At 41.8% G+C, this 27,208-nt stretch overlaps 1 protein-coding gene across 1 annotated transcript in view; it reads left to right on the plus strand.

Moving 5' to 3' along the window:
- Positions 1–22,516, plus strand: part of LOC136872315 (hemolymph lipopolysaccharide-binding protein-like) — a 36,701-nt gene extending 14,185 nt beyond the window's left edge. Inside the window, exons 4-5 of the mRNA XM_067146130.2 lie at positions 4,224–4,451; positions 22,242–22,516. Of these exons, the coding sequence (XP_067002231.2) occupies positions 4,224–4,451; positions 22,242–22,402 (389 nt within the window). The 3' untranslated portion in view covers positions 22,403–22,516. The remainder of the gene's footprint in view (positions 1–4,223; positions 4,452–22,241) is intronic.
- The last annotated feature ends 4,692 nt before the right edge of the window (positions 22,517–27,208 follow it).

Consider the following 27,208-nt stretch of genomic DNA (forward strand, 5'->3'; position numbering starts at 1 on the left):
CGATTGTTTATGAAAGTAAAACAATTATTGTACCTGTAAAGGCGCACCCTCCTTAAATACTTAAAATTCTCATCAAAAGAATTTTTGAAAATGAAATATATATACCTTGGTTGGCAATCCGTTCTTCAGATAAATCAAATTTGGCGGAGATGTTTCACTTTTGAATGCTATGAGGTAGCACTGTCTAATAACTTAGCTGTTTCAGATCGACAGGTATATGGTGGATTATCGGGACTAATAAAGCTGAAATCACTACCGATAGCGTTGACTGAATTTTCAGTTCCTTAACATTTCACTCATGTCCGTGCTTTCCACCCGTCGCAACTTCTACTCACCAATATAATCGAACACACTCTCTCGCGCTCTCCAGCATGGCCTCTTGTAACACAGCATCATTCACGGAGCTGATCACTACACAACTCTCCGCACTTCCCTTCCCAGGACCACCTTACTTACTACTAACTCACGACTGGCTCACGACTCTCTCTTAACTCACATGCGACTGCCTCAAGATTGAGCCAAACGGCACTTATTCCACTAGGCAAGCGGTTCATTCTCGCATTTTGCATTACGAGATCATTTTAAGTGCCTCCACGATTGTTACTTTGCTTCCAGGGTTTTTAAAGTTGTTTCCGTCTCGCGGCTCGTAACAATTCATCGGAAAGATTAATTTACTCTCTGCTGGCCCCACATACATTTTCGTCACTGAGCCCGGACTATCATCTCTCACCTGCATTGTATCCTTTCTTATATTCTCGTCCTTCATTGTGAGTTAATGTGTTGATGTTGCGATGCAGAAACGTATAATAGTATGTTAGGTAGAAGTAACATCATAATTGTTCGGAAGAATGACATGAAATTTTCATTTTATCTATGAAATGATTAAACCAAATCTGTAATCTTACGCTAAGGGGTGAAAGACATACATTACTTGACTGTCCGACAGTCACCTCCAATCCAGGCAACAGTTAATGCGTGAAAAATACGAACCCTAGTGAGTGTAACCAGTGAAGGAAGAAATTACTAAAGCTGAATAATGGGACTATACTGAAAACTCATTCAATGAAGTTCTTGATCGCAGATGCAAACCAAATGCTCAGTACCACGAATTCCTCTTCAGTATTGTGAAATAAACCCACTGAAAACTGATACAAGTTCAGAAATAACATCATATGGCTCTTCTGTTGTCCACAGTAGTTGTGTCTCCGTCTCTCCAGTTTCTTCTTTGTTGCGATGGGATTCTCGTTAAGTGTACGCAGTCAGCATGAAACTATTTCGTTGTCTCGTTGTATTGCTTCATGTTACAGTACAATGCGTACTGCATCTGAAGTGTCTTGAATGTGGATGATAAAATTATTTTCTCTGAGTTGACAGTAGCGAAACGTGCTAGTGTATGCGAGCCTAGGTACCGGGAAAACCTGCTGCAGGTCCATACTTAAGCAGTACGTATCACAAGCTAGAAACTGCATCCTTTTGCGTAGATTTTGAAGCGTTCTAATACTTACAAGTTTGATACATACCGGTAGATCTTTTTACTATTAATGGGCGAGATACAAAATGTTAGTTCTGAAATGATGGCGCATAGCTCTTTCTACATTGCAATGCCTCAATAAAACTTCGATCGTACAACTAATTCACTCTCTGATACTACCTATATTTGACTATTGTGATACTGTGGTGACTAAAATAGCCTGCGAAAGTAACGAGAAACTTGACCGGAGCCTGAACAGCTGCGTAAGATACACTGACTGACAGAGCAAATGCAACACCAAGAAGGAGTGGTCAGAACTTTATGCCAATTGCAGGGTAGACTGACGTCACTGAGGTATGCTCATGATGTGAAATGCGCCGCTGTGCTGCGCACGTAGCGAACGATAAATGGGACACGGCGTTGGCGAATGGCCCACTTCGTACCTTGATTTCTCAGCCGACAGTCATTGTAGAACGTGTTGTCGTGTGCCACAGGACACGTGTATAGCTAAGAATGCCAGGCCGCCGTCAACGGAGGCATTTCCAGCAGACAGGCGACTTTACGAGGGGTATGGTGATCGGGCTGAGAAGGGCAGGTTGGTCGGTTCGTCAAATCGCAGCCGATACCCATAGGGATATGTCCACGGTGCAGCGCCTGTGGCGAAGATGGTTGGCGCAGGGACATGTGGCACGTGCGAGGGGTCCAGGCGCAGCCCGAGTGACGTCACCACGCGAGGATCGGCGCATCCGCCGCCAAGCGGTGGCAGCCCCGCACGCCATGACAACCGCCATTCTTCAGCATGTGCAAGACACCCTAGCTGTTCCAATATCGACCAGAACAAATTCCCGTCGATTGGTTGAAGGAGGCCTGCACTCCCGGCGTCCGCTCAGAAGACTACCATTGACTCCACAGCATAGACGTGCACGCCTGGCATGGTGCCGGGCTAGAGCGACTTGGATGAGGGAATGGCGGAACGTCGTGTTCTCCGATGAGTCACGCTTCTGTTCTGTCAGTGATAGTCACCGCAGACGAGTGTGGCGTCGGCGTGGAGAAAGGTCAAATCCGGCAGTAACTGTGGAGCGCCCTACCGCTAGACAACGCGGCATCATGGTTTGGGGCGCTATTGCGTATGATTCCACGTCACCTCTAGTGCGTATTCAAGGCACGTTAAATGCCCACCGCTACGTGCAGCATGTGCTGCGGCCGGTGGCACTCCCGTACATTCAGGGGCTGCCCAATGCTCTGTTTCAGCAGGATAATGCCCGCCCACACACTGCTCGCATCTCCCAACAGGCTCTACGAGGTGTACAGATGCTTCCGTGGCCAGCGTACTCTCCGGATCTCTTACCAATCGAACACGTGTGGGATCTCATTCGACGCCGTTTGCAAACTCTGCCCCAGCCTCGTACGGACGACCAGCTGTGGCAAATGGTTGACAGAGAATGGAGAACCATCCCTCAGGACACCATCCGCACTCTTATTGACTCTGTACCTCGACGTGTTTCTGCGTGCATCGCCGCTCGCGGTGGTCCTACATCCTACTGAGTCGATGCCGTGCGCATTGTGTAACCTGCATATCGGTTTGAAATAAACATCAATTATTCATCCGTGCCGTCTCTGTTTTTTCCCCAACTTTCATCCCTTTCGAACCACTCCTCCTTGGTGTTGCATTGCCACTGTCAGTCAGTGTACATATATATAATATGCGATATGATGCTCGTATATCACCTTCTTATAAGGAGCCGTCGTGGCTACGAATGCACCAGCGCCGTGAAATTCACATGTTATCGCTTCTGAAAAAAATACTTTCCACTAATACTCCCAACTATCTGTCTTCATCTTTTTCTTACCTCTCATCCTATCATGTTCACAATACATGATCTGGCTCCTCTCTTGCTATACCTGTAATCCGCACTGCTGTTTACAACCGCTCCTTCATAATCTCTGTGTCCAGGTCATTGAATTCGCTACCTGCGAACATTAGAGACAATCCCTCTCATCGCAAGTTTAAAGTGGCTTGCCGTGAGCATTTGCTGGGTAGATCCCGCTGACTTGCTGGATATTGTTGTGTGAATGAAGGAATGAATGAGATGAATGAATTGCTTACTGTAGTTTATCATTTAAGGGTACTTTATTTTGTGTATTTTAAAATTAAGGATTCTATTATTATTATTATGGTATTCATATTATTTGTTTCATTTGTGTTTGTAATTATGTAAATGTATACTCATCTAGTGGTTAAGTGTAAGAGGGGGCCTTGAGCCCTAACTTCGCCACTAATAAAGGCATTATCTATCTATAGTCATTTTTGTAATTTATTTTAAGCAAAATTCCTTCATTGGATTGTAAACATAGTATTCCTATGAAAATTGACGTCATTTTCCCTTTTCTCCACGATCTAGGAAGGTATAAAACAGATGTTTGTGCTTCGCTATTTAATGTTCAATTTCCTAACGTTTCTGGCGTCACATTCAGTATAAAAATTGCCATCTATTACTGATATTTTGTCATATCAATATATACTGTATTCTACGACGTTCCGCAATCAGCATTCTGTAACTGATGATGTTATCATATCTTTAAGATGTATATTGAATACTACGTAACTGTGTAAATATTTGATAAATTGTTTCCAGAACAAAGGAAGGTAATATTTTCTAAGTGATTAAATGTACCTAGAAATTACCATATAATTGCAATCGGACTCTTTATCATTCATGACCTTTCATGCATTCTCCCTTTTTATCATCAGTTGTACCACTACCGGGCTACCGTCACATTCCCGGTTTTGGATATTACAAAATTCTTCCTAAAGAGATGAACTGGAGAGATGGAGTAGAGGCTTGCCGAAAGGAAGGCGCACGTATGCTGTTCCTGGAGTCCCAGGAGGAGTTTGAGACATTGTACGAATGGGCTGGATGTTGTCCGTGGGTTGGAGTACACCGTGAGAGTTCTTCTGGACCTTGGATTAATGTCTTAGGTAAGTCTAAGACCTGTTAATTCCAAATGACAACAATTTCTTATTACTGTAATAAGAGTTCGGAATTGAACTCGCGACTCCTACCTCGAGGACACAACTTACTAGGGAAACATAAGGTTCCAAATGAAGGAAGGGAAACTTACATTATAATGTAAGATTTATTGAAAACAAATAGAGAAAAGAAAGATGTAGGCAGGCCATATAGATGAACATTTTAAAAAATGATATGAGTAAAAAAGGTGGAATCAGAGATAATGTTCTTGCGGATGAATGTGATAAACCGCACAAGACGTGCTTCTTTTCCTGAACAGCGCACATGTCATGTATCCATTCGTTTTCAGTTATAGCTGCCAGAAAATTTCTGTTTTCGTTGATTGTTTTATCTAGGGTCATTAATCTGTAAAGTAAACCATCTTCTGCTAAACCTCCACTGCACAGAACGCTACCACGACCGCCCTTCTTTCTCACACTCACACTCGTATCCCTCAGCTTCATCTCCCCTCGTGGCACTTAACAGTCTCTGTGATCAGAATTAGATATTAAACACACTGCGTAATTTCTTGAATTTGTTGTAATCATAGAAAATATTGCCAGTGTCAAAAATTAAATCCGAATGGGATGGAGAGTTTTATACACTCCAAGCTGCTCTTGCAGCGATGGAGTTCATGAGAGTTTGTCTACCACCTCCTTTTCCTAAATAATAATTTACAGAAGGAAAGCACACATAAACATCTGCATCAGAGATGTAGGCACAATAGTAGCATGGTAAAGTAGGGTACTGTGCCGTGACTCCCTGACCAGAGCGAACAGTTCGGAATTGAACTCGCGACTCCTACCTCGAGGACACAACTTACTAGGGAAACATAAGGTTCCAAATGAAGGAAGGGAAACTTACAGTATAATGTAAGATTTATTGAAAACAAATAGAGAAAAGAAAGATGTAGGCTGGCTATATAGATGAACATTTAAAAAAATGATATGAGTAAAAAAAGTGGAATCAGAGATAATGTTCTTGCGGATGATGTTATTCTGTATAGAGTAATAAGTAAGTTACAAGATTGTGAGCAACTGAAAAATGACCTCGATAACATTGTGAGATGGACAGCAGGCAATGGTATGATGATAAATGGGATTAAAAGCCAGGTTGCGAGTTTGACAAATAGAAGAAGTCCCCTCAGTTTCAATTACTGCGTTGATGGGTTGAAAGTTCCTTACGGGGGTCATTGTAAGTACATAGGTGTTAATATAATGAATGATATTCATTGGGGCAATGACATAAATGGGTATAAATAAAGGTTATGGATATCTGCATATGGTTATGAAGGTATTTAGGGGTTGTAGTAAGGATGTAGAGGAGAGAGCATATAACTCCCTGGTAAGACACCAACTACAACTAGAGTATGGTTCCAGTGAATGGGACTCTCACCAGTATTACATTATTCAAGACCTGGAAAAAATCCAAAGAAAAGCAGCTCGATTTGTTCTGGGTGATTTCTGACAAAAGAGTACCGCTACAATAATGTTGCAAAGTTTGGGCTGGGAAAACTTGGGAGAAAGCTGCTCGACTAAACGGTATGTTCAGAGCTGTCAGTGGAGAAATAGCGTGAAATGACATCAGTAAACGAATAAATAGGAGTGGTGTCTTTAAAAGTGGGAAAGATCACAATATGAAGATAACGTTGGAATTCAAGATGACAAATTGTGGCAAATATTCGTTTATACGAAGGGGTGTTAAGCATTGGAATAACCTACCAAGAGAGATGTACAATAAATTTCCAATTTATTTGCAAACATTTAAGAAAAGGCTAGGAAATAAGAGATAGAGAACCTGACCTAAATGCAGATCAGTATTGATTGATTGATTGATTGATTGATTGATTGATTGATTGATTGATTGATTGATTGATTGATTGATTGATTGATTGATTGATTGATTGATTGATTGATTGATTGATTGATTGATTGATTGATTGATTGATTGATTGATTGATTGATTGATTGATTGATTGATTGATATAAATACAAGCCGTGTAATATGTTGTCTTTTTGGTCACCTCGTTTAAGACGTTAATGCTCCATCTCACTTGAAAATAGACTCATGTTCATAAAAACCATAACACCTTGAAATACTAGAAATAGGAAGTTTATATTCGCAGGATATGTGCATTAGTATGATTTGAAGTAATGATTAGCATTTGAAGGATGTTGGCCCTTAGGGTCGAGGTCCCCATGTCGATATCTCGGTGCACCACCACCGAACTGGTAAAATGTGCCTGCGGCTCTCGTTGTCGCTATAAACCGAATATAATGGATCAGTGTGACATGAGAAGACGTGGAGGATGCCTCGCAGACCTATTCGAGAAACGTACCGTCAAATGAGTGAGTTCGAAAGAGGGCTCTTCATTGGCATGGGTGAACGTTATGCATCCATCCGGAAAATTGCTGCTCGTGTAGGACGAAGCGTGTCGGCAGTGCAACATCTGTGTACAGAATGGTTTACAGAAGGCCGTAGAATACGACGAGATGGATCTGGTTGCACCTCTGAGACCACCGCCCGAGAAGATCGACACTTCATCCGAACGACATTGCAGGACAGATCTGTGTTCTCCTCGGCTCTGGCGCAACAGTTGAACAGTGTAATCGTCCACTTTTCCGCCTACCATTGACTAATGTGCATAAACATGCTAAACTGCAGTGGTGTATGGAATGACATCACTGAGGATAGCAATGGCAGTAGGTAGTGTTTTCGGACGAATCCAGATTCTGTTTGTTTGAAAATTATGGCCGCATTTTGGTTCTCCGCAAACGGGGGGGGGGAGAGGCATTTCATTGACTGCATTCGCACAAGACATACAGTGCCAACTCAAGGCTTTATGGTGTGGGGTGCTATTGGGTACAACCACAAATCGCAGCTGGTGCGTGTCCAGGGCACTGTGACCAGTTTGACCTACGTGAATGACATCCTGCGACCCGTAGCCATACCCTTTCTGCACCACACGCCAGACGCCATATTTCAGCAGAACAATGCGCGACCACATGTTGCTGCACGAACACGTGCCTTCTTGTTGTCACAGGATGTCAGACTGTTGCCCTGGCCGGACCGATCACCGGACTTGTCACCAATTGAAATGTGTGGGATATGGTGAAACGACGGATGCGGCGCTGTGACCCAACGCCAACCACCAAAAACGAACTGTGGAACCAGGTGAATTCAGCATGGATGGCTATACCCCACGATGCCATTCGTCCCTTAAACGCCTCGATACCATCACGCATGGAACATGTTATCGGTACCCATGGAGGACTCAGTGCATACTAGGCAGTAGGACACGTGCTGAACCTAGGTGACTGAAATGCTAATCGTTTCTGCAGAACATACTAATGAACATGTCCTGTGATTATGAACTGCCTATCTCTAGTATTTCAAGGTGCTGTGTTTTTTATGAACATGAGTGTCCGCCCATCAGTACGCGGGCTTATAAAATCACACCTATTGTTGAAAAGTGATATAGGCCAAAAGTATAAAATATTATAACGAATGGGCCCAACTACGGCGTAGGGTTGTGGCGACCCCATCGCCCAGTGGGAAACCACTGCAATCAGCCATCCGAGTATTGGCGGGAAAACCATAACCTTTTGGGTTAGGAGGAAATGCCTGCCCACAGCCACGAACATCTCGAGGCACCTCGATCTCAACAATCGAGTTGTATTTTCGTCATCTTTCCCAAAAGATCACCACTAGTTGTATTTTCAACTTGTAACCCTAGCATGATGGAACACACGCTACCAATGCAACTACCCCAGGCCCCGGACGCAGGTCCGGTTTCTCCCGATCGTCGGATTCTGGGGGATCGGGAACATCATGCTTCAGAGAAGGATCGGAGCTTCTCAAAATCTCTTCGCCCCAAAAAGAGGAACTTCCTTGGTACTATAAACAACAACACACTGCTGAAAACGGGAAAGCTTAAAGAACTGACTGACGCCGTGGACAAATCTGATATTCAAATCCTAGCGATCCAAGAAACCAGATTTCAAGATGAGAACCACTTTGACTCTGAAAACTTCAGGATATTTAAGGGTAAACCGGCCATAAATACCAAAGGGAATTTATCAATACTTGGGACGGCCTTTGCAGTAAGGAAAACCATCTTAGATTCAGTCATCGACTTTAAATCACCAAGTGAAAGAATCTCAGTGCTCACAGTGAAATCAAGCAACAAAGCATATGCCTTGATAAATGCCCATGCCCCCACTAACATAGACAATAAGAAAAATCCTCAAAGAGCAGAAGACTTTTGGGAACTGCTTGAAGAAACTACTAGTAAGATCCCTAAACATCACGTTAAAATCTTATTAGGGGATTTCAATGCACAGGTTGGCAGAGAGAAGAAATACAGATCAATCGTAGGATTTCATCCTGCACATCGGCGGACTAATAAGAATGGAGAACGTCTAATAAGCTTTCGTACATCATTCATGCTGAGACTCATGTCCACGCACTTTATGAGACCTTTACATGAAAAGAAAACTTGGAGATCACCTAACCCATTGCTAGGGGAATTCCAGATTGATCATGTTGCTATTTCCGTAAAGAATATGCTTGAGATTCAGAATGTTAATGTACAGAAGGGAGTTGTCGATTCAGATCACTACCTTACGCAAATCAAGGTTAGGTTCCAACCAAACAGATCCAGACCTAAAGGCAGCCTATTTCCAAGAGTGGATCCGGACTGCCTGAAGAAGAACGCTGACGTTTTTGTACGTGACATACACGATCAAGATCCTAGGGTATGGCCAGATATTCGCAACACATTACAGTCATCAGGAATGAAATTCGGACAGCCACCCAGGAAACGTAAACACAGCTGGTGGAACACAACCTGTGATGAAGCTATCAATGACAGAATCAAAGCATGCAATCAATGGAATGGACATAGAACAGTCGACAGATGGCAGAAATTCCTTAAGACTCAAAAACTGACCTCAAAAACAATCCGCCGCGAAAAACGTGCATACGAGAAAAACAGACTCGCAGAGATAGAAAAGAATTTCCAGGAAAACAACACTCGGAGTTTCTACAAGACATTTCATGAGGACTTATCAGGGTACAAACCACCAACACTAAGTTTTCGCCGACCTAATGGATCACTAGAGACAAACAGTAAAGAGAACAGCAGGATACTGGCTGACTATTTCCAAAATCTACTGAACTGCGATCCACCAGTTGAAAGACTACAGTTTGAAAAACCTCCACCAAACCCAGACTCACAGCCCCCAACAACTCAAGAAATAAAAGAGATAATCAAATCGCTCAAAAATAATAAAGCCCGTGGGAACGATGGCATAACTGCAGAAATGTTGAAAATAGGAGGAGATGACCTCATCAGAAGAATTCATACGCTCTTAACAGAAATATGGGAGACCATGATGATTTCGAAGGACTGAAAGAATGCCATTATCCATCCGTTACATAAGAAAGGCGGTCGAGCGGACCCCAACAACTACAGAGGCATATCCCTTTTACCAGTTATATACAAGGTTCTATCTAAAGCGCTATTAAACAGAGTAGAACAACAAACAGATCATTTGATTGGTGAATACCAAGCAGGCTTCAGAAAGGTAGGTCGTGTTCTGAGCAAATTTGGAGCCTGAAGACGATATTAAGGATACGCTGCAGTACCAACACATTTGTCACCTTTGTAGACTTTAAGAAGGCGTATGACTCTATCGACAGACAAACTGTTGTAGACATCCTAGGAGAGCTCAGTGTGAACAAGAAGACCACAGAATTAATCCGCCAGACTCTCACAGACACAACATCTCAAGTGAAGTTTCTAGGTGAACTATCAGAGCCTTTTGAAGTGCATACAGGAGTTCGACAAGGAGATGGCCTCTCCCCAATCCTTTTTAACTTAGTGTTAGAAAAAGTCATCAGGGAATGGGGAAAAGAAATCGAAGGTATAAACAATGGTACTCGGGGACAAAGAATTAACGTGAAGTGCCCAGCTTTTGCTGATGATCTAGCTACCTTTACCAAGACTAGTGAAGAAATCAGGTATGCCATAGAGAAGTTGCATAAGATAGCATCAAAGAAAGGCCTCCAAATATCGTATGAGAAGACTCATATCATGGCTAATGGACACCAGAATATCCAAAGATCCCCCCTACGGACAAATTATGGAATAATCACACAGGTCCCTTCCTTCAAATATCTAGGAGAAATCATTGTACCATCCGGATTGGACAGGAAAGCTAATTTAGAAAGAGCCACCAAACTCCTGAAAGCATACCGATTAACATGGAACCACTACAATAAAAGAGTGATGTCACGAAATGCAAAACTTCGGCATTACAAGACTGTTGTTCTTCCGGAAGCCTTGTATACCTCAGAAACCACATCTCTAGGAGGCCACTCTAAAATTGATTAAATTGAGGAAAATATATGGCCCCGTTCATGTAAATGGTATATGGATCAAAAGGAAAACTGTAGATTTGTACAAAGCAATCGACAAGTTCACCGATACCGTACGCAGGAGACGACTGAAATTCTATGGCCACATCTGTAGAATGTGTTTGACCGAGATGAAAATGTTGTTTATTTTTCGATCAAAACTTTACCTCTGGAGGTCGCGTATGATAACCACACATAAAAACAATGAATTACACTTTCGGAGGACCACTTAAATGTTATTAAGGCAATACAGTATATAAAACATAAAAAGTACACAAGTCACATATATTCAGATGTACGTGAACTACAAAAGGCACTAGTACTGAACGTACTTCTTGTACATATACAATAAAATTTTATTTACACATGCGGTACGTACTGACACAAATTAACACTCGAAATATTCTTTACACTTGTGTTCCTAATTGTTATTGTGCCAATGGTTTGGCTGCACCTGAAAGGTTAGCACTGTTGTGCTAGTATTTTGTGAGACTGCTGTCTCTACATGTTACTAGCGGCATGTCTGACGCGCTACTCGCTTTTCTCTCGCCAGTCACTTGCGCCAGAAAACAGTCCCGGAAGCCAAGTGCTGCCCTCTATTCACAATTTCAAGAAATATAAATAAAACACTACAATAATGTAAGTTACACAAATAAGTCATAAAATCACTCAAATATAACTGTTAATGCGATATGCAGTAACATACCGGCCTACTTAAAATGTGCTCACATTTTACAAATTAAATGCAATAACAATGAAATTAAATACCCTGAAAATAAAACAAGTAATGCATGAGTTCTGTCTCAAAAAAAAGAAAAACTGTCAAGGCAAAGATAAATACATATGCACAAATACACAAGAAAATATGGACGATGCACTACACTGAGGTCACTAGTCAATTGGGAGTGGGCATAATTTGCACACAGGTCTCCTGTAAACTCGTGTGGGTGTACGGACATCTACGACTCTCACCAACCCGTCCTTGCCTGGAAATGTTTGCTCAATGATGCCTAGTCTCCAGTCCAATGGTGGAGTGTTGTCCTCCTTAATTAGGACAACAGTTCCTGTAGATACACTGGGCTGTGCTGACTTCCATCTCATACGTTGCTGCAAGCTGCCCAGATAGTCGGATGACCACCTGTTCCAAAAATGTCCCTTCATTTTTTGAAGATGATTCCACCTGGAAAGCCTTGAAGTATTTGATAAGGTTAGGTCTGGTTCAGGTATGGCCATCATGGGTTCTCCTATCAGGAAATGTCCGGGTGAAAGATAAGAGGTGTCATTTGGGTCATTGTTCAGGAGAGTGATTGGACGTGAATTTAAAATGGATTCAATCTGACAGAGAAGAGTGGTCATTTCTTCGAATGTCAAGTGAGCGTGCTTGGTGATTCTAGTAAGGTGAAATTTCATAGATTTCACCCCAGCTTCCCAAAGACCTCCGAAATTTGGTGCTCGTGGAGGAATGAATTTCCAGGTAAATCCTTCTTGGATTCCAACATTATCAATCTCACGTTGGTGTTGTTCTGATTGGAATAATTCGTGAAGTTCTCGAAGTTGATTCCTGGCTCCGATGAATGATGAACCATTGTCACTACGAAGTTGAAGTACCTTTCCTCTCCGGGCTATCATTCTCCTTAAGGCAGCAATGAAGGCTTCGGTGGTTAAATTGCTTACAAGTTCCAAGTGAATGGCCTTGGTGGCTAAGCAGACAAAAAGTGCAACGTAGCATTTTACTCTCGTGTTACTACGTGGAGAACCTTGTTTAATGAAGAAGGGTCCCGCAAAGTCTACACCGCTATATAGGAAAGGACGAGTGGGTTTAACTCTTTCAGCAGGCAGCTGGCCCATCAATTGCGATGAGCTCTCGGCCTTGAACCTGTAACATGTCACACATTTGCGAATGACACCTTTGACAGTTGTCCTGGCGTGAGGAATCCAATACTTCATTCTAAGTGATGCAACTAGTAGCTGTGTGCTAGCATGTAGTAATCTTAAGTGTTCGTCACGAATAATTAATTTCGTGACATGGTGATGCGCTGGTAGTATAATCTGATGTTTCTGGTCATATGCTGCGTCTGCATTACGTAATCGCCCGCCCACTCTGAGACACTCATCTTTATCAAGAAATGGAGCGAGAGATTTTAACTGACTTCTCTTGTCAACTTCTTTTTTCAGTTGAAGATATTGAATTTCCTTCTGAAATTCCTGGTGTTGAATATATCGTACACAGCAAAGTAGTGCATTGTTGCATTCTTCCGTGCTTAGATTTCCTGTAATCTTCGCATGTGAGTGCTGTAAATTGTAGATGAATCTTTTACAGTACGCAAAGACACGTTTCATTCTTGATAACGAGGAAAACCGTGTAGTGATGTCTTCATTATCGCAGCTGTTGATTGCACATGTAGTGGGTTTGGCTTCAAGTGCTTCTGAGGTACATTCTGCAGTACTGATTGGCCATAATTCTTCAGGCTGGCACAACCAGGACGGTCCATGCCACCAGAGGTCATGTGATTTTAATGCTTGAGGCTCGCTTCCTCGTGACAATATGTCAGCTGGATTCTCTTGTGTAGATACATGATGCCATGTGCAGTTTTCTGCCGTGTCCTGGATTTCAGAGACCCGGTTGGCGACGAATGTTTTCCACCTCGTCGACGGTGACGCAATCCATTGTAAGACAATTGTAGAGTCTGTCCACGCATGAATAGAACTTATATCCAGGTTGAGACTCGTGAACGTTCGCTTAAGTAATCTTGCTAACAGGAGAGCGCCGCACAATTCTAAGCGTGGAATTGACAATTGTTTAAGTGGGGCGACTCTTGATTTAGAACACATCAAATTGCATGAAATAAGCCCTTCTTCATCTGTGGTACGAATGTACACGCAAGCCCCGTAAGCACGTTCAGAGGCGTCGCAGAAACCATGTAATTCACAATTTACAACTTTAGTCTTACTTAAAATGTACCTGTCAATTTTGATATCGTTAAGTTCTGGTAATTGCGAGTAAATAGCATTCCAAGTGTTAAGAAGCTGACTCGGCAGGTCTTGATCCCATTTTAATTGAAAGGTCCAGAGTTGTTGCATGAAGACCTTGCATGAGAGAATAACTGGACCCAATAAGCCCAGAGGGTCAAAAATTGCAGCAATAGTTGAGAGTACACTTCTCTTGGTTGCATAGGAAACCCTTTTAACAGTTATGTCGAATTGAAACTGGTCCGTAGAAGGGTGCCAGAGTATTCCCAATGTTCTTACTGTGTCTGCATTGTCGAGTTGAAGTGGTGATTTGGTTTCTCTATTTTCTTCTGGTATTTTTGACATGACCTTACTGCTGTTAGAACACCATTTCTTAAGTTCAAATCTCCCTCTTAACAGTAATGTCTCTAATTCTTGCTGTAAACGAATGGCTTCTGATTCAGTACTGGCTCCGGTTAGGAGGTCATCAACATAAAAATCCTTTCTAAGGACAGCTGCTGCTTGTGGAAATTCCTTTGACTCGTCATCGGCTAACTGTTTCAAACACCTTACAGCGAGAAAGGGAGCACTTGCCGTACCGTAAGTAACTGTCGTGAGTTCATAACACTGGAGAGGTTCGGTGCTAGTGTTTCTCCATAGTATTCGTTGTAGTTTCATGTCCTTGTTGTCAACTTGTATTTGTCGATACATTTTTGTAATATCTGCGACAAGAGCAATCTTGTGTGATCTGAAACGTAGTACAATAGAATGCAGGTCGTCTTGTATGGTAGGACCTACGAGTAACTTGTCATTCAAAGATACGCCACTGTCAGTCTTAGCAGACGCATCAAAGACAACACGAGTTTTAGTGCTGGTACTTGTTGGTTTGAATACGGCATGATGTGGCATGAAGTATCCTCCATCTTCAGTGCACGTGGGTACCGGTTTCATGTGGCCAAGTTTCAGATATTCATTCATGAATGCTGAATATTCTTCTCTTAATTTGGGATCACGTTTAAGTTTCTTCTCAATACTGTAGAATCTCACTACTGCCTGACGGTATGAATTCCCTAACTGCGATGAAGTCTGTTTAAGTGGCAGTCGAACTCGGAACCTTCCTGTAGCATCTCGCGTTGTGTTCTTAGTGAAGTGTTCTTCGCAATCTCTTTCTTCTTTGGTGATTGGTGGCATATTCAGTTATTCTATTTCCCAGAATCTTTTAAGGTGTGTGTCTAATTGGTCTACCTGGATGAATAGTGATGTTGCATGTTCCCCTTGGTGTTGTATGGGTGCCTGGCCAGCTACTACCCAACCCAGTTTCGTATTCTGCAATGTTGGATACCCATCACGAGTTTTCTTGCCCTCCAATATAACCTTAAAGAATATGTCTGCACAGAGTAGCAAATCGATCTTGCTTGGAATGTGGAAATATCTGTCGGCATATTTTATATTGGTGGGTAGATTCCATCTTGAAATGTCGATTTTTCTACTTGGCAAATTGTTTGTAATCTTTGGTAGCACTAAGCATGTGGCATCTACATTGAAAGGGCTGACCGCAGATTGCAAATGAACTGTAATGCAGTGTGAGGTTTGAACTCCTGCACCGTTAATTCCAGTTACTGGTGTAACATGTTTTTGTTTTCTTAGACGTAATAATTGAGCTAGTTCTTCGCTCACGAAATTTGTCTGAGAACCTGAATCCAAAAGACATCTAGCCTCATGCATATTACCGTGAATGTCTTTAACCTTGACTATTGCTGTTGATATCAAGACTGTAGACAGATCGGATTCCTTGACAGCGCAGTGAGTAACATCTGTTGAACGGGTTGTGTGATTAGCTACTGCTTGGCGTGAGCTGTGTTCTCTCTCTGTTTCCCGTGAGCTAAGCATTGGCCTGCTGCGGTCACGTCTGGTGTCATCATGCAATAGTGAATTGTGATACTTTCCGCACATCTTGCACGAGCCTGATTGGCACTGATTGACATTATGATTACTGCCCAAGCAGTTAAAGCATAATTTGTAATCTCTCACAACATTATGTCTCTCATGGACATTGAGCCTTTTGAAGGACTCGCACTTAAATAGGTAATGTGAGCCCTTGCAGAGTACACATTGGTAATTAACACTAGCATGCACATTGCTTACTTGATGTTTGGGTGTAGATCTAATCGACTGTTTAATCTGTTGAACTTGAGTACCTGGCTTGATTGCCTCAAGTGCTAAACATCTCTTTTCTAAAAATGTCCACAACACCTCCAGAGATTCTAACTCAGAACCTGAAGTGTGTATTTCCCATGCCTTCCTAGTCGCTGGGTCTAGTTTGTTGATTAACAATTGTGACAATAATAAATCTTCAATTGAAACATCTAAGTCAAGGGCTTGTAATGCTTTTACATTGGCCTGACTTGTGTTTATAGCCTCTCTGAGAGAATTGGCATTCTCTTTCTGGATTGAGTCTTGCTCTAATATCCGTTTAATGTGGATTGACGAAATTAATTTGTTGTTTTGAAACCTGTCTATTAACCTTTGCCAAACTATGCTGTAGTTTTCAGCAGATAGAGGGAGACTTTGTGCAATTGAAAGAGGTTCGTTTCTTAGACTGCTAATTAGGTAGTGAAATTTCTGTATATCATGCAAATCTTGATTGTTATGGATCATAGATACAAAGGAATCGTGAAATCCTCTCCAGTCTTCGTACTCGCCTCCAAATGGTTTCAGTGTAATAGTAGGTAATTTGATGTGCGCCCCATTGTAATTATTGCTTACTGAGATATTCCCTTGACTGGAGTGTCTGGAAAGACCTGTTATTTCATGCTGGGTGATTATTCTGTCTATGTCGACCTTTATCTGATGATATGTGTCTTCAAATATTTCTCTATCTGCTTCGTATGTTTCTCCCTCCTCACTGATTTCTAGCTGGGATTGAATGTCCTCATACCTTTGTTTCAATTCCTCTAAACTTTCCCTACGAGAGATAATAGCCACAATTCCCTGCTCACTGTTAAACCCATCTACGAAGTTTTTAATACGTGTTACGCTGCCCTTTATTACACCTCGTTTGCGTATTAGAATTTTAATACTCTCCTCTGCCATAATGAAAGGATAGGAATAAAGATATGAATTGGATCTGACCTTGTAAGGTGTGGGAAGTAGTTGTTGTCATCAAGGAGCCATCTTGATATGGCTCAGGGTTGCTACTGCCAACAGTCCACAGGTTGTATTCCACAGCGCGGAAGATTTGACCGGCGCGGTTGGTAGCTCTGATTTAGCGGCGTGAGTTCGCGCGTAAATCAGCCATGTGGCGAATTGCGTCATAAATTGCACCACGATACATCACAATATATTATCGGCATAATCCAGTCACTGTAAATGCACTATGTTTGTTGTCACATAAAATGAAAGCTCGAAGTATCCGGCCCGTTAGGTCCAAAATGTTTGACCGAGATGAAAATGTTGTTTATTTTTCGATCAAAACTTTACCTCTGGAGGTCGCGTATGATAACCACACATAAAAACAATGAATTACACTTTCGGAGGACCACTTAAATGTTATTAAGGCAATACAGTATATAAAACATAAAAAGTACACAAGTCACATATATTCAGATGTACGTGAACTACAAAAGGCACTAGTACTGAACGTACTTCTTGTACATATACAATAAAATTTTATTTACACATGCGGTACGTACTGACACAAATTAACACTCGAAATATTCTTTACACTTGTGTTCCTAATTGTTATTGTGCCAATGGTTTGGCTGCACCTGAAAGGTTAGCACTGTTGTGCTAGTATTTTGTGAGACTGCTGTCTCTACATGTTACTAGCGGCATGTCTGACGCGCTACTCGCTTTTCTCTCGCCAGTCACTTGCGCCAGAAAACAGTCCCGGAAGCCAAGTGCTGCCCTCTATTCACAATTTCAAGAAATATAAATAAAACACTACAATAATGTAAGTTACACAAATAAGTCATAAAATCACTCAAATATAACTGTTAATGCGATATGCAGTAACAGAATGGACGACACTAGATATGCAAAAAGATTGCTTGGTATAATTAATTCAAAGAAGGTCAAAATAAGCTGGTTTGAGGAAATAAAGCAGGACTTAAAAGAAATGAACATCACAGAAGATGTCATCAGGGATCGCAAGGCTTTTGGAAATCTAGTTGCAAAGCTCACGTTCACGGAAAAGGCTAAAATAACCACAGGGAAACAATGGACGGAAGAACGCAAGAAACAGCATAGCGAGTTCATGAAGAGATTTTGGGAGGAGAAGAAGAAATGAGTTACAACAATCCACTTTCCGCCTGAACATAGTTATGGAAAAAGTAAACCTAATATATTACCATACCTACGAACGAAAAAGTCTATATAATTGGACAGAAAAAGGACCCACAGAGAAATCGCACTCATATGCAAACGTATGGGTACGTAAGAGTTAAGGGAAATGAACTAAACATATTTTGGTGAATGTGACAGTTATACAGATGCCGGCCCCGTGGTGGAGGGGTAGCGTGCCTGCATCTCGCTCGGAGGCCCCGGGTTCGATTCCCGGCCAGGTCAGGGATTTTACTCTCGACCTGAGGGATGGTTCGAGGTCCACTCAGCCTACGTGATTACAACTGAGGAACTATCTGACGGTGAGATAGCGGCCCCAGTCTCGAAAGCCCAGAATAACGGCCGAGAGGATGCGTCGTGCTGACCACACGACCCCTCGTAATCTGCAGGCCTTTGGGCTGAGCAGCGGTCGCTGGGCAGGCCAAGGCCCTTTCAAGGGCGTTAAGTGCCGTGGGGTTTGGTTTGGAGAGTTATCCAGTCCATTCGTCACATACTCTCCCAATACCAAGCAGTGTTTGCAATCATGGAAGATCAGTTCCATCATTCAAATCGTCGTTTATTAAATTAGGTTCTCACATATTCCAGGAATAATGAGCTCTACGGTCCAGCACAAACACTCGCCGTCAAAACAGTGTCTTTCAACAAAGCATTACCGTAACCAATATCTTAAACACACAAATCACCTTGCTTCTAGATATAGGCTTCGACGATAATACCCAAAATGTTGTTATAGAAACGTATCATAGAGACAATTACTAAAAGAAATGGCTTTGGACCGATCTCAAAGAGTATTTCTGACGGTGGAAATCAAACTTCCGTCTCCATAAAGGTGCATATCGTCGTTGCCTGTAACAAACCTCCTATGTGATAATATTTTTAGAGATATACTGACCCGCAGCACATGAGAGCGAGAATGCCCTGACAATATTCACAAAATATTGCACCGTAGATGACAGAACCTTACTGCCCAATGTTCTAAGCTAAAGTATTTCACATAAGAGGTTTTGTCCCGGCAGCGACGGTATCAAACAATTCCACCAAAACTCAACCATACAAAATAGCCCGTATACTGGATAATACACCAAGAGGCAACAGCAGGCCTTAAAATCAGACTAAATCAATATATAAAATGACATGTCGTGACTGACTGACTGACTGACTGACTGACTGACTGACTGACTGACTGACTGACTGACTGACTGACTGACTGACTGACTGACTGACTGACTGACTGACTGACTGACTGACTGACTGACTGACTGACTGACTGATTCTTCATCATCGCCGCGCGAAAACTACTGGACATAGAGAAATGAAATTTTGGGCATTCATTTATTATCGGATGTAGGTGCTCACTAAGGGAGGATTTTTGGATATTCCGTCTCTAAGCGGGTGAATAGGGGGTAAATTATTTAAATGAGTATATCTATATCTCGAAAACTTACAAGTTTACAGATGTAAAAATTGGTATTTGGTATCTGTTTAAAAATTAAAAAAACACGCATTTTTTGTTTTCGGAAAATCCACTTAACGGGGGTGGAAAAAAGGTGAAAAAGGGGTTGAATGCCTTTCATGAGGATATTTATATCTCATAAAATAAAGATATTACAGACATGAAAATTGGTATTTGGCATCTCCTTTATAAATATAGAGACGAATGTTTTTGGAAAACAGGAGTGACAAAATGGGGTGAAATTTTATAAAGACTATATCTACAAAATATCTCAAAAATTAACATGGTACAGACGTGAAAATTGATACTTTTAATCTCTTTTAAAAATTAAAGTGCATGTATTGTTCTGTTTTCGAAAAAAACACTTAAGGGTGTTAAAAAGGACTGAGAAGTTGAATTATTTTAATTCGGATACTGATATCTCAAAACTTAAGATGCTACAGACATGAAAGTTGGTATTTGGAGTCTCCTTTAAAAATAAAACAAAAGACGTATATTTTTGCTTTCGGAAAATCGACTTGAGTGGGGAGGGTTGAAAGTAAGTAAAGAACAAGTTGATTTATGTTTATAAGGATACTTATATCTCAAAAACTGGAGATGTCACAGACGGGAATGTCGGTGTTTTAAATCTTCTACTTTTTGTTTTCGTAAAATCCATTTAATGGGCTGAATAGAATTGAAAAAGCTGGTGAATTTTAAAAATGAGTACTGGTATATCTACAGTATATGTCAAAAACGTAACATGTTACAGCTTGAAAGTTGGTATATGGAAAGTCATTTAAAAATACAGGAACATGTATTTTTTTCTGGAAAGGCACGTAACGGGGGTGAAAAGAAGTGAAAAATCTTTGATTTTTTTATAGGATACTTAAGATTATATCTCAATAAATGAAGATGTTACAGACGTGAAAATTGATATTTGGAATCTCCTTTAAAAATAACGAAACGTGTGTTTTTTACTTGTTTTCGACTTGAGAGAAGTCTGTTTCTCACACGTAAGTTTCTAGGTCGCAAGGTCATCTCAGCCCCAAAAGACATAACCACAAACGTGGTTTGCAAAGATTTTCCGGCGTAAAGGAAACTCAATTTTTTGGTGAGTTTTTATACTTTATAGGTATTTTCAGATAATGTTTTAGTACATACAGAAGAACGATTACTTTCATCAAATTACGAAATCCACGCGAGTGAAGCCGCGGGTACCTGCTGGTAGTTGATAAAATAATAATGAAAATGGTCCAAACAACTTTACAAAATATCTATGGTAACCATGCAAAAGGAAGGGCAAAACAGGCTACTGTAGTAAGAGGAAGAAATGATCTAAGGCGAGCTACTACTACTACTACTACTACTAAAATGTTTGCATTCCTTCCATGAAGGGGGAGGCGGGCCTCTTAGACGGTGACGCCGTCTCATAGGCAGGAAATTTGTTAAAGTGAAGGAGATGTCCGGAAAAGGTGAGAGGCTTCGCTACTGTAGCCTATACTAGGAACTACAGCATCCCAAGAGAAAAGCTTAACAGACCCTGTTTTAACAGTGACATCCGGACAAATATTCATAGCCTATTTTTTTCTATTTGCTTTACGTTGCACCGACACCGGTAGGTCTTATGGCGATGATGGGACAGGGAAGGCCTAGGAATGGAAAGGAATAGGCCATGGCGTAAATTAGGTAGAGCCCCAGCATTTGCCTGGTGTGAAAATGGGAAATTACGGAAAACCATCTTCAGGCATGAAGACAGTGGGGTTCGAACCCCCTATCTCCCGGATGCAGGCTCACAGCTGTGCGCCCCTAACCGTACGGCCAAATAGCCCGGTCATAGCCTATTTAAAACGGAACAAAAACCCGTAAGACCACAGGAAAGCAACCCGGTGACTTATGGCCACCATTTACTTCTTGGATTAGTGCAAAGTTAAATTAAAGAACAATAAAAGGTAACCAAGGTAAATAATCTATGTCCGACATCAGGTGGGGCACCGATGACATCTATCCACACAAAGAGAAAAGAGGATGAACACAAGTACAGTGAAAGATGTTACTGAAATTAATTCAAAACAGCTCGGAATAATAATGAACCCAGAATAAGATAAATACATATGGAGACACAGGGTTGTCTCATTTGTCATTGCTTCCGATGATTGTTCAATGAGCGGATATTTACAGTTTATAGTACAGAACGATTTCTTCGGGTGGTTGCATGTGACAGATTACGATTGGTGTTTATTCCCCTGGAAGAATAGAAAGTGGTCATTTTGGAATTAACATGTCTAACGTTGCAAAATATAAATACTGTATTTGCAGACAGTACATTGTATATGCAACATTTCAGTATAAATACTAAAGTTGAATATGAGCTGTTTGTGTTATACTGTACGCATTCGGCTGTCCTCCGCTTAATCTGCAGTCCTGGTAATGCGCGGTCGTGTACGATGTGCTGCTGTACTGTTAATGAAACACTGAATAAAAGCTTTCTTGTACTGTATTGTGTTATTTGCTGTTAGACATTCGATTTACTTCTTTATGTACCAAAAACATTGAACAAAGGTCAAAATCCATCTCTAATAATGAGGTTAGTAACAGAATTTACTTTAATTCACAGATCAGAAGATGAACGCTACAGACTTCTTCGGTTGGCTCCAGGGATATCCACAATCGGGAGAAAAGAACTGTTTGCTGTTTAATGCATCATCCGACGGCAGAGGGACGAGTAACTATCCGTGTCAGGAATCGAGAAAGGTTATCTGTGAACAGATACTGTAGAGTGCACATAGATGAAGCAGTGTTGTGTGTTGTTTAGTAAAACATGTAATAAAGGAATTGCATTCAATAAATGTTACATTATTATACCGTGGTGCAGTGACGACCCGTGATCTTTAACTTGGCTAGGGATAATTTTAAATTAATTTTACAGTAGTCGTGAAGAAAAATATTAGTAGTAATCACAATCACGACGCGTACGATTAACTTGAACTTACCGTACAAGAATTAATTCAGTAGTCTTCTTCTCCCCCCAGTGAACTTTTAAAATACCTTGTCGAGATATTCGATGAAAATATTGTAGCTTTATCTATGGGAATCACTGAACTGCATTTTACTTGTTTTATCCCATTATTTTTCATAAGTACTTTCTTTAGCATACTGACATACCTTTCAGATTCATTGTTACTGTTACCGAGTTTTTGTGGTAGGTAGAGGTGAAAGAAGGTGCGGGGGTGAACGGGCCTCGAAATACGAAATTAAAGTTAAGATAAAATTTAACAAGGTTATATTTTCTTTGCAAAATCAAGAGATAACAAGAATGGCAGGTACAGAGTAGCAAAACACAATCTGAAGAGGTGCAATTACAAAGATCACAGGATTTGGGCTCCGAGAGCCAGACACATAATTCTTGAGCAATAAGCTCAACCTTATGGTATACAAGATTCAACCGAGGGGGAGTAGACCCCAATCATGCCCAGTAGCATTTACTCCTCTTTACATGGTAAAGCCTCCTCGAGGCATACAAGAACTCAATTTTCAAAAAAGAGCAACCCGCTCTCAAAATTTAGGCCTATCCAAGGCCACACCAAATTCTACTTTCAAGCTGTCCTCCAAGGACACCTACACAGGGGTAAAAATACCCAACCTACTGAGGCCTATTTAGAGAAGAAACGGAAATATTACATGGCCTCTAAAATATCAACTTGAAAGGAGGCGAAGCTGCACTCCTAATACATTTGTTTAAAACCTACTTGGCACTAGGCCGTTACTGCAAGGGCTAATCCCATCCTAAAGAGGTGACTTTAGAAAAAAACAATTAACATTACGTTAAAGAAGAATTGGTTGTGAAAAAGTAAGTTCACCTCAAAACAATGTGAGTGGGAACTCGAGAGGGTTAAGCACTCTCTATCCCAATATGTAGCTTAAAAGAGAATAGATACTAAGAGTCTTTACATTTTAGGGAAAAGTTACATGGTGGAAAAGCTTCGGACCCGCCCCGAGAGTTAAACTGCTGAGCTAGCAAGAAAAGAAGTTATTAAACGGCCATTACCTTGTTGTTGAACTGCTGCCCGAAGAAAGAGGCGCTTCCCGCCCCCTGCTAAGTACTTTACACACTGAAAGATGGTACTGAAGTGGCGCAGAGACCCGAAAATCAGCAGTTTAAATACCCTCGCGGAAAGTTCGAGGCGTTTCATGAATGAAAACACCCTCCCACAAGAAATTTATTGGCTAGGGTTAAGCAGCCTATCAAATTTGAAGAAGATACATCTTATTGGTCATAAATTAATTAAAGAAATTCAGGATTGGCTAAATTCAAAACGAGGGGAAAGAAAGGGGTTAATATTGCCAACATAAACAATAACTAAAAGAAATTTAACAAAGAACAAACTTATGAACTCAAAATTTCTCCAAAAGCATAGTTCTTTCACTTCGCACTAGGGTGCATAATTGTAATTCTTCGTTAGTGCCATCTGGAAGAGAATGTCCACACTTCTTACTACAAGTAAAACAAAAACACATCGAAAATGACCCAGTTCAAAAACTCCAAGATTTCCAAGTGGTGACATCTTCTGAGAAACTTGAAAATTAACTCATTAGATAAGTTCAGACTTCCTCCAATAGAGGAGTTTCAACTGGCGCAAAGTTTGAAATAGCGGCGTGGAGGTGTACCGCCCGGTACAGACCTCCCCCCCCAAAAAATCCCTCCAGGGGTGACACATGAATTTTGTTTGAAAACAAGGTCCAAGTTATGATGTTGATTTGGAGATTAATTGCAGAAGCATTTATAAAACTTTTCTAGATTTGGTCTGACCCCGTTTTCAGAATTCATTATAGTAACTGCTGATGTAATGTCTTTCTGTTTGTAGAAGTTGAATTCAGAAGGAAAACTTTAGTTTTTTAAAGTTGAGGAAAAATTTTATAAGTCCACCAGGTATTGTAGTTAATCCCAGAAAATGTAGTAATGTTGAACTGGAATGTCCATATAGCTGGATATGTACTTCAAACGTTGATAATTTTGACGGCCAGACCAGCCGCCGCTGCTTGAATTCAGAGGAGGCCGCTCGGACCCCTCAAGTACCCTGAGATACCGCTCGCCCGCACTATGAGAGGAGTAGTGGTGTTGAAGCACGCCGCGCCCGCGGCGAACATGCAGGTCGCGGGCCAGTTACAGGTTGTGCGCCGCACATCAGCTTTGGCCAGGAGGAGGGCTCCGGCTCGCCGTACACAGGTTGGCCTCACTGGGGAAGGGCCCGGACCCTGCCTCAGGAACGGTACGGCGCCGCGCTGCTGCTGGGCACTGAAACATTAAAGCTCGGCGGCAGAATTTTGTTTGACCAGAATGATTTTTAGGGTACAGTCTCAGAGGAGGAGATGAGTGGCCAGCGGCGTGGAGATATTTATTTCATTCCTCAAAGCCACTGTGTGTTGTGGAGCAGGAGACGGGAGCGTGGTAATGGCCGTGGCAAGGACAGGATGGCAGTTTAACTAATCGGGGAAGGTTTACAATCAATGGTTACAGGCAAGGTAAACAGATTCCAAGGGCAGAAGGCCTAGAAGTGAAACCCCTCAAAAAATTATAACCTTCCTATTTCTTTCAAAACTATATGAAGCAAGTTAACACAGAAATTACACCGGTTTCACCTGTGACAGGTGAACCCTAAATATTCTCTCGGTGGCTGGATTACTTAATAACAACGTAACCGGCGTAAGGAAATCTAGAATAGTACACGGCCCATGAAATCTGGGGGCAAGCTTGCCCGCGGGAACAAAATTCTTGACCATCACCTGGTCACCTACCTTCAAAGGGGTGGGTCTCCGTCTACGATCATATCTTTCCCTAACATTTTCATGAGACACCTTAAGATTGGCTTTAGCCTTCTTCCAAAGATCTTTAATATTATCTGGATCTATTGTCTCAGGTAGAATATCACTCAGAGACCAGAGGTTAGAGAGCGGCGTGTTGGGGACAAACTTGAACATCAAAGAAGCTGGAGTAAACTTGTGAGATTCATGAACCGCCGAATTCAAAGCAAAAGCTAACCTATGCAGGGACGTGTCCCACCTAGAATGATCTTCATGATGATAGGCAATAAGCGCGGACCTGAGGTTACGATTAACCCGTTCAGCCAGAGATGGTTGAGGGTAATATGCAGAAGTCGTCACATGAGAAATGGACAAGTCAAAACAGAATTTACGAAAAAGATTTGATGTGAAAGCCTTAGCATTATCAGACACAACATACTGACACGGACCAAAAGAAGCAAAGATTGAATTTAAACAAGTAATAGTGGACTGAGCGGTGGCCAGCTTAGTTGGAAATAACCAAGAAAATCTGGTAAAACCATCTACACATACAAAGATGAACTTGTTGGCATTTCCCTTCGACTGGGGGAAGGGTCCTACATAATCAATATACAGGCGTTCCATGGGGCGCGAAGCCTGAGGAGAAGACAAAAGGCCTACCTTGGTGGACATGGTGGGTTTACTAAGCAAACAAGATTTACAAGCTTTTACTAGTTCACGGATTTCACTGTCCATACCCTTCCAGATGAACCTTTCACGAATCTTTTCACGAGTTTTAAAGATTCCAAGATGCCCACCTAATGGGGTCTCATGATAGTACTTGAAGATCATAGGCACGAGAACAGCTGGAACGACAACCTTCATCATCTTATGATGCCTCGAAGGGCAACATAGAACACCATTCCTCAGTACATAAGGGACAACATGTTCCCCAGAAGAAAGGGTTTCCATTATCGGAGCCAGCGTCGGATCTTCACGTTGGTATTTCTCGATATCCCTAAAGAGCATGGGAGCATCTGTTAAGATGGCATTAACATCAAATAGTATGGACTCGGGAGGTGATGAACTGTCGACCGGTTCGTGGGTCTCGACGTCGTTGGAAAACATACGGCTGAGTCCATCAGCGACAACATTTTCGGTACCTCTGATATGCCTGACATCGAATTGGAAGGCAGAAATTCGGATGGCCCAACGGGCTATACGACCAGTGCGACGCGGCCTACCTAAGACCCAGCTTAAGGCTTGATTATCTGTCTCCAGGTCGAATTTGACATGTTCCAGATAGAGACGGAACTTTTCTAAGGCAAATAAGACTGCCAAACCTTCGAGCTCATAGATGGAATATTTGGTTTCTTGAGCCGACAAAGTCCTAGATGCATAGGCGATGGGTCGCCTCCCTAGTTCAGTCTCTTGAAGAAGGACTGCAGCTACCGCCGACGACGACGCGTCGGTTTGGACGATGAATTTCTTTGAGAAATCAGGCATAGCAAGGACAGGGGCATTACAGAGAGCCAATTTAAGATCTTCAAAAGCGGCTTGTTGAGAAGGTCCCCACTCAAATTTGATGCCTTTCCTGCGAAGAAGGTTTAAGGGCGCCGCTCTATTAGCGAAGTTAGGAATAAACTTCCTGAAGAAATTCACCATACCAATGAACCTGGCGATACCTTTGATGTCCTTGGGAGGTTTAAAATCACGGATGGCCTGTGTTCTAGAATGATAGACTGCAACGCCATCAGGAGACACAATATGCCCTAGGAATGACATGGAGGGTTTAGCAAAGGC

Source organism: Anabrus simplex, chromosome 4 (assembly GCF_040414725.1).
Source record: "Anabrus simplex isolate iqAnaSimp1 chromosome 4, ASM4041472v1, whole genome shotgun sequence".
Classification (NCBI taxonomy): Eukaryota; Metazoa; Arthropoda; class Insecta; order Orthoptera; family Tettigoniidae; genus Anabrus; species Anabrus simplex.